This window comes from Cavia porcellus, unplaced genomic scaffold, assembly GCF_034190915.1.
Source record: "Cavia porcellus strain 051 isolate PalLab524CR breed Dunkin Hartley unplaced genomic scaffold, mCavPor4.1 scaffold_5, whole genome shotgun sequence".
NCBI lineage: Eukaryota > Metazoa > Chordata > Mammalia > Rodentia > Caviidae > Cavia > Cavia porcellus.
In genome coordinates this window covers 33,234,980-33,243,563 of record NW_026947488.1, presented here as the reverse complement: position 1 = coordinate 33,243,563, position 8,584 = coordinate 33,234,980, and the positions used below count along the sequence as shown (strand labels likewise).

At 56.3% G+C, this 8,584-nt stretch overlaps 1 protein-coding gene across 1 annotated transcript; it reads right to left on the bottom strand.

The window, feature by feature from the left end:
* Positions 1-2,558: 2,558 nt before the first annotated feature.
* On the bottom strand, positions 2,559-8,309 carry Cd93 (CD93 molecule). The gene is made up of 2 exons (XM_003476370.5): positions 6,108-8,309; positions 2,559-5,907 (listed from the first exon to the last, which is right to left on the bottom strand). Exons 1-2 carry the CDS (start codon positions 8,222-8,224, stop codon positions 5,883-5,885), a joined length of 2,142 nt encoding a protein of 713 aa, XP_003476418.2. The 5' UTR covers positions 8,225-8,309; the 3' UTR covers positions 2,559-5,882.
* Positions 8,310-8,584: the final 275 nt, after the last annotated feature.

The following is an 8,584-nucleotide window of genomic DNA, read 5'->3' as shown; positions in this document are numbered from 1 at the left end:
TACAGGAAGACCCTGAGGCCAGGAGGGCCACAGAGCTGGCAAGTGTGGGGGCTGGGTGGGCCAGGGCACAGGTAAGTCCCCTGCAGAGATGGAGCTGGAGGCCACAGGGTGGGTAAGGGCTGCACATGGGACCCCAGCAGCCCTGGTCATATCCTGGATCAGTTACTGTTAGTGGGAACACAGGTCATATCCTGGATCAGTTACTGTTAGTGGGAACACAGGATGAGCCCCCTGGAATCTGCCAGCGATCTTAGTAGTCATGAGCAGCTTGGTTCTTCCATTATGAGATAAAGACTTCGTTTGGATAAAAGGAAAAAAATAACCTGAGCGAAACCTGGCTTTGTTGACCAGAGACACACATGAGCCACATAAGGACAGACAGTTTTGAAAATCTGAACTGTCTGAACCAGTTAGGCAGTAAAGGTGACAGAGACCAACATGTCACAAATACAGTTCGAAGTGGAAAGGTTAAAACAGTTGCATTTCTCTCTGGCAAAGGAAGCAGGCTAGGAGTGCCCAGCATTGTACCCAGGAGCCTGGGGCTGCTAGCGAGGTGAAGCCCTGACACATGTCCAGCCAGGAAGTTGCATGGGAAACTCAGGGTTTCAGGACACTGTGAACCATTCACCCAGGACAGGTTTTGGGGGTGAGGAAAACGTCAGTTGTCTTCAGTCTCCCATGGGGCAGGGGCCTGAAAGGAGCCCAAGGGGGCGGAAAGTGGTCTGAGGCTGCAGTCTAGGTTCCAGGAGGGGCATAGCTCCAAGAGAGGGGCCTGGGCTGGGCTTCGAGTGAGCAAGGAAGGGTGGGCAGCCGTGGGCAGCTTGGGCTGAGAGCTGAGCTGAGCCACACAGAAAACTGCACCTCTGCACATTCTGTCCCCTCCCTACCTCTCACCTTGCTCTCTCTGTCTTTGCCTCCTATTGATTTATTCTTTCTTCATCCTCCTCTGTGCCTTCCACTCCTCCTCCTCCTCCTTTTGATCCTCAGGTGAAGTCCCAAAGAGGACCCCCAAGTCCAGGCCTCCAAGAACCAAGGGACCCCAAGACTCAGGGGCACCGGGCTGCACAGCAGGAGGCACCTTTGCCCATCAGACCTGATTGCCCCTCTCTCGACCCATTTGGCTTTTCAGTGGATGTTCATCTCATTGCCATCCTCTCCTTGTGAGAGGATCAGTGAGGGACTGGGAGAGATGAAGCCGTCACTCATGCTGTGGCGTCCGTGTCCAACCGAGGCAGAACTGGTCCCAGGTTTTTGGCTAGTTGTCTCCACTGCTTTCTGACCTCTCACTGAGCTGTCCCAGGGCTGAGAACAGCCACACTCACCAAGGCCTGTTGCTGGCTGTGGGATGTTTGTGATGTGTGCCTGCACCCTGGGCAATGTGTGCTTATGGGTGCATCCAGACTATATAACCAGGCCAGACAAATCTGAGGAGGGGTCCTCCTGGTGTGCAGGGTGGCAGCTCAGTAGACAGACATGGGCCCACCATGGGGTGGACCCAAAAAGGGCCCCAGGCTTCATAGCTTCCCTTAACCCAGAAACCTGAAGTTTTACGCGTAAGACAGATGTTAAGACTGCATACTGGGCAGGCATGTTTGAAATGGGGCTGTGTGTATTTGTGGGTGTTTGTGAACGTGTGTCACACACGTTATATGTGATTTAGGGGCATGTTGGTGCGTCTGTGCCTTTTGTAGGTCTAAGTGTGAGTGTTGTGTGTGTTTATGTTTCTGAATACCTATTTGTGCATGTGTGTTTATAGAAGTACACTTGTTTTGTGTGTGTTGTATGTGCATGTTTATGGAAGCATGTTTGTGTCTGCATGTGTGCTGTGTGTGTGCTGAGTTTGTGGAAGCACATCTGTGTGTGTGTTGTGTGTGCACTGAGGGAACCCGTGGTGTCCAGGGGAGGCTCCCATTCCCCACATGTGGTCTCCATGCCCAGCCCTGCCTGGAGGACATCGGATGCCTGGGGTCTGACATCAGGGGAGCAGCAATGCCTTCAGCCACTAAGCCCTGCCACATGCAGAGCAGCCCCTGGCGTCACCGTTGTCTGCTCCCCAGCTCAAATCACAAGAGGCTTGTGCCACCAAGCAGTAGTGGTGCAGGTTGCCAGTCAAATCAGTTAAACAAACGGAACAAGAAGCTGACAAAGTGGGGAAATGCTCTGTGATAATCACAGAGTGGACTCCACAGCACCCCCCACCCCATCGCTGCCCCCCACCACCACACCCAAGAGTCTGCCAGGCAACTAAAGGATGAGGGATTTAAGGGTGTGAACAGCAAGGGGCCAGGATGGAGGGGGGCGCAGACAGCGCTGCTAAATCTGAAGCACAGGCAAGCTGGGTCAGCTGCCATGGACATCGTCTCCCTGGACCCTGCCCCAAGGAAAGTGCCCATTGGAGGGCACAGCCCACACTCGTGTCCCTCTCAGTGAGTAAGGTGCAGGGACCTGGCAGTCAAGGCAGGCCTTGGAAGTGGGAGACAGATGTTTAAGTAACCATGAACACGTGTGTCGTGTATTCTGAAGTGTCAGGTGCTGTATAAAATCAAGCTCCTAACAAATTTGTTTCAGGGTTTATTAGTGTAGATGAATAACAAAGCCCCAGGTGACATCGCCCCTCCTTCCCGAATGGCAGGACATTTGCCTGGGAAGCAAACTGGGCTGCTCCACAACTGCAGGTCCGGAGTGAGCAGGTCATACTTCAAGTACACCATTGTTAGGTGTTTGCATTCTCATCTCAGGCTTGGGAAGCATTACAGACACTCACACCCTCACACTACATCACAGAACAAACCTCGAACATTGTCTAATTCAGGCTAAAGGCCCTCGGCTAATCTGAGAGGGCTCTGAGTCATCCCGGAGCTGACAGGGAGGGAAGGACATGGAGGTGGCTGCTCTCTGGGCCAGGGCAGGCCCCCCGGCTCTGGGGAGCTGATAGGAGCTGGGTGGATCCCAGGGACCAGGGGCTGTGGCCTGCATGTCTCAGTGCCTGGCCTCCCAGGCCATGCACTGATAGATATGTGTGTTTTGGAGCCAGAGAAAGAACAGCTGTTTTCAGGGCTCACATCTACATCTCCACAACATGTTATTGTTCAAGGGTAGGGAAATATGCAGGGCCCTGGAGCCATAGCAGGTGCTGGAAAGCAGGGTTTTCCTGTTTTCCTGACTCAGACAATGGAGACACCAAGAAGAATAATAGGAAAAGGCTTTCCTGCATTTACATATTTAAAAACTGAGTTATTTTGAATGTGGTGACTTTTTTTGGTTAAATCTGTTGCCTGTTCTAGTTTTCCCAGAACTATTTATGGACAAAGAGACTTGGACAGAAGTACCTGGTAATCTGCAGAAATGCACCCTGCCAGAGGCTAGTGCCCAGCAAGGGAGGAGACGGCACTGCGGGAGGCCGAGTCCACTCTGCTGGGTGCACAGGCATAACAATGCTCGGGCACACCTTTTGTTTTACTCTACAGTCCGCCCGCAGGATAGGGATGCAGCAGGCAGACTTTGGGGTGACACATGGCTCAGTCCTCGAATCACAGGCTCTGTCCCTCAGGCAGTAGACATGGGAGGGCAGCCCGGCTCCCACTCTCAGCCCGGCCCTGTGGGATTCACACAGGAGATCCTACAGGAACCGTGGTATATGGCCCTGGGCTTTCCTGTTCCTATCATGGGCTGAGACTGAACCATGGGAGCCCTCACTGCTTGTTGGTGGCCCCCTGGCTAGGGGGCATTTCCACTGTGTAGGGAGGGGGCAGCAGCTCAGAACCCCAAACCAAGATCCTCACACCCTGAGTACGGTGGCAGCAGATGTGAATGGGAGGAGAGAGCCCCGAGGCCAGCGGTTTTTCTGGGGTTCACTGTCTGAGCGGCCAGACCTTGGTTGTTGCTCCTCACGGGAGTGGAAAAAGAGCTCCACTTGCCACCAGGAAGGGGCTACGGCGGCACCACGCAGGACTCCAGGACCTGCCTTCCTTTGCTGCCCATGTCCCCTGAGGTCCTGGGAAGGTCTCAGCACCCTAGACATAAAGCTGAGCTGCCACCCACAGGAAAGTTTGAATACAGAAACCAGGACACAGGTCTGGGCCACGTGAGATGTAAAGGGGACCCCCAGTGACCTCCAAAGGGTCTGAGCAGGGCACACAGGGGCCCAGGATAGGGCTGTCTCTTCCACCCTAAATGGCCAGGGCAGAAGCGGGAGGCCCTGGTGCTGGTGCTGCACTCATATTTATTTCTTTCAAGTGCAAACATTACCATCTTTAAAAACATCCAAATGGTTGGTGTCAGGCTCCGGGTGAAGGATACCCAGTCTCAACAGTTCACCGAGGTATTGTGGCCAGTGGTCCTGTGGCCTGCCTAGTGGACACAGCCTTGGGCTCCCTGAAGCATTAAAAATCAACCTGAGATCCTAGCACTCTGGGAAAGTGAGGTAGGCTGAGGCAGGAGGATGGCAAATTCAAGCCCAGCCTGTTCAACTTAATGACACTATCTCAAAAAAAAAAGTTTGGGGGCTTAGCTTGGAGAAAAGACTCTGGGTTTAATCCCAAGAACATAAAAAAATTTAAAAATTAAAAAAGTAGATGAAAATCCGAACTCCCAACTGACACCTGAAAGGTACAAGCTGACTTTAGAAAGTGGAAGCTGCCCCCATCGTGCTCACATCTGCCTGCTTGGACTCCCCACATTTCCACACTGACAAAGGAATTCATTTAGCTCTGAAGGTCATGTCCAGGTGGTCGCTGTCCACTCCAACCCCAGGATGGCAATGCTAGAGGGGGACACAGCAAGGCCCATGGGGCCCCAGGGTAGCCCTGCCACACTCAGGCAACTTCTTGGGATGTTTTCCAGGCAGGTCGGCTGTGAGCAAGGCCCAGGTCTCTAACCTTAGTTTACGCTGAGGGCGGCAGGCACGGTGGCCTGGAGCTGAAGCCGTTTTACAAAAGGTGTCAGAGGTTCCCTCTTCCCACTCTCTTCCCTTACCAGCCCCTAACTAAGATGAGGACAGAACACAGGACCCAAAGCATCACAGGACTGAGCCACAGCAGATCCAATCTTTCCACGGCCCTGAGCTAAAGCACTTCAAAAGCGTAGCTGCCCAGATGGTCTGCACACCACCCGCCAGCCATCCCTGAGCAGGAGGAGTGGTGGGAGCCACAACCCGAGCGCCCTGCCTTTTCCACGGTCCAGTGTGTTCACCTTGGCTGTGCAGGTGAAGCAAGCCCTGCTGGTCCTTCTTTGCTGCTCATACGAAGCCCTCCGCTCCTTCAAGCAACTGTCCTCATATTTTTCAGCCTTACTTGCAAATAAACCCAAGACCACAGGAAATGTAAGAACCAGAGGATGCGTGTCTATACTTCCTGCGTCCCAGAGCAGAGACCTTACTTCCGGCCATTCTGAAGGTTTCCGCAGCATGAGGGGCTGAGCCAGGCAGCAAGGATGCAGAGGGAGGAGTGGGTTCCAGTCTGAGCAAGTTCCCGCTAGCAGCACAGGGCTTCTGGTGCAGTCAGGTTACCAAGGGCCTGAGTGCCAGGAGAAGCACCAGCCGCCACCCTCTGCTCAGAAGAGAGCAGTTTGCAGGGGCACAGAGAGCCTTGGGACCTGGCTCCTGGCCTGACCAGATGCAAGGGAGAAAGGGGATCAGCTGCATCTGAATTTGGAAATGGGGTGCCTGTGGAAGTCCTGCATGTTCACAGAGTCCCCACGCTTGCAGGGGAACACATAGCTTCTGCTGCAGAAAATGTCATCAGCACCAAGAAAATACCTGCATGCCCAAGCCACAGGCCCTTGGTGGGGAAGGTGCAGCCAGCCAGGCTTCCAGAGGGTGTGTCCTCCTCTTCGCCTCTGGGGTGGTGGCAACTGGCCAGAGGAGTCCCCAGGCCACCTCCCCTTCAGCAGTCTGACCCAGGTGTTGGACTGTGGAAACAAAAGGTGATGCCAGTGTTGACAGTGCTCTATTGTGACCACATCTGACCATAGACCCCACCCACTCACCTCTCCCCACGCTAAAGAGACCAGCACCTCTGGGTGCCTCTCCTGCCTCTACCTCCTTACAGCCAGCCCTGCCCTGCCCTGTCCTTTGCTGCCCTGGCATGCCCTGCACCTTTGGCCCTCACCTGTACTGATTCTCACGGCCTTCAGCCCGCTCCGGAACCCAGGTGTAGCTGTCTGCTGCATTCTGTGGCTTCTTCTCCTTTATCTCCCGCTTGGCTCTCCGCTTGCGACAGACCAGGATCCCCAGGGCCAGTGCCAGCAGCAAGGAGATGGCCACCACCGTGCCCAGGATGTAGAACAGCAGCAGCCTCTGCCCATCCTCACCATCCTCACCCAGTGGTTGGCCATGGCCAGCAGCAGCTTTGGACAGGGGGGTGCTTAGCTCCATACCAAGGTCAGGGTGTCCATTGGGGGTTGGTGCTTTGGGGTAGGCAGAGGGAGTAGGGACTTCAGAGGGCAAGGAGGCCCTCCCTGTGGTGAGTATCCCTGTGGAGAAGCTGTCAGAGCCCCTGCTGGAAGCGGGCACATCTTGAGGCGTGGAGGTGGGGGGCATGGAGGTTGCAGGCAGGGAGGTAGGAGACAGGGTATTCCACTTCCTGGCTGGCTCATCCTCTGGCAGGAGCCCAGCCAGTGATACTGAGGATGCAGGGTCTGGGATGCAGGAGAACCCATCAGGGCCCAGTGTCCAGCCTGCCAGGCAGCCGCAGTGGAAGGAGCCAGGCACGTTGGAGCATGGGCCTTGGCAGGGGTTGCCAGTGGGGCCTGCACACTCGTCCTCATCCTCACACTGGGTGGCGTTTTCCCCAGACGGGGCGTAGCCCGGCTGGCAGGAACAGTGGAAAGAGCCAGGGGTGTTGGTGCAGTGCTGGGTGCAGGGTGCAGGGTCAAGGGCACACTCATCCACATCTACACAGGCCTCCTCCCCAGGGCCACCAGCTGTGTAGCCCACCCAGCACTCGCAGCGGAAGCTCCCGTCTGTGTTGACACAGTCCTGGGCACAAGGTGCATCCTGGCACTCGTCCACGTCCACACATTTCAGCTGGCTTGCATCCAGCTGGTAGCCAGGGGAACAGTGGCATGTGTAGCTGTCTCCCTGGGACCCGAGGATGCAGGTGGCCTCCCCCTTGCAGGGGTTAGAGCTGCATGGGTTTCTAGAGGCGCAGGACACCAGGTCATCCCGCAGCCGGAAGCCAGGCCTACAGCCACAGCGGAAGGAGCCAGCGCCTCCCTCGAAGCAGTCCTGCTCACAGCCCCCATTGTTGAAGCTACAGCCAAGCTCAGGGTTGACGCAGACGGGCCCGGTGATGCCCCAGTCGAACACCTGGGTCGCCTTCTCCCTGCACAGCAGTTCATAGCTCTGCAGCTCAGCCCCTACTTCACAGGCCACATTGGCCAAAGAACCAAATGGCACAGCGTCCAGTGAGGAGGTGGTGGCCCTGAAGGGGGTGCTGTAGTTCACCTGGCCAGGTCCCCCCAGGGCCAGTGGCCGGCACATGCCTTTGAAGCTGAACTTGCACACGAAGCCTTCTGTGTTGCTTCCCGGGTTGCTGGAAGATCCACATGGGCCATCAGACCACTTGGGGAGGCGGTCTGGCTGGGGGATCTCGGAAAGGTCCAGCGTCAGGGCCACACAGCGCTGGGAGAGGCAGGAGCTCTTGAGATCTTTCTGCCAGTTTGTGTACTCTGTATCCTCCCCGCCACCCACCCAACTGAAGCCCTTGAGTGGCAGCTCAGGGTCCAGGCACTTGCCCTTCTCACGCTGGAGCCCCACCCAGAACTTGCCCATCCTCGCTGCCAGGGGCGCCCTTGACCGCAGGAGCTGGGCCAGGGCGCGCTGAGTGAGCCGGGCCTCCTCCTCGCTCTTCACCGTGGCCAGATTGCCCCCGTTCTGCCTGCAAAAGCCCTGGGCGTCAGCTGGACTCAGCCTGCCCCAGTGGGCCGTGTAGCAGGCAGTCCCGGCACACACCACAGCCTCAGTCGTGGCCTCTGCAGTGGAGGCCGCAGCCCCCACCCAGGGCTGGACCAGGAGCAGCAGCAGGAGCAGGTCCCAGCAGCTAGCCATTCCACCTCCGAGTCCCCGACGCAGGAGGCCAGGAGCCCCACAGTGACCACAGCGACAGCGACGACAGCAGCTTGGACCCTGGCTCCCGGCTGTACTCCCAGGGGCGCCGAGTATGGAGCCCCAGCAGCTCTGACACGGAGACTGCCGCCGCCAGCGTCCCCCTGACCCAAGGCGCATCCTGTGCCTCCTACTTCTTGCTTCTCACCGGAAGCCAGGACTTCCTGCAGTGAATAGCTTTCCAACGCCTGCTGCTTTCATGGGCTCTGTTGTTCCTAAAAGGGGCCAGGCCACCGTGCAGGGTCTCTGGCCCGAGTTGTGGAAAAGCTGAAATCGGGATGACAGATGCGGCTCGGAGATACGCCGGCTGCTTGGTTAGGATTGAGAAACTGAAATGGCAGCTACTGAGCAGCAGAGACAGGGAACTGAACAAGATCCTGCAGTAACCCATCACTAAATTTCTCTGGTTTGCAAACAATCAGAGAGGAAAAAAACTCTGAGGCTTAAGATACCACACTGTGGATAGTTATAATTTTCGGG

Bases quoted from the DNA above. Each gene is read 5' to 3' on its own strand.
- Cd93 (XM_003476370.5), bottom strand. From the start codon at position 8,224: ATGCGCCTTGGGTCAGGGGGACGCTGGCGGCGGCAGTCTCCGTGTCAG. The intron at 5,908-6,107 runs GTGAGGGCCAAA...TTGTTTCCACAG, and splicing joins GGCCGTGAGAATCAGTACAG to TCCAACACCTGGGTCAGACT.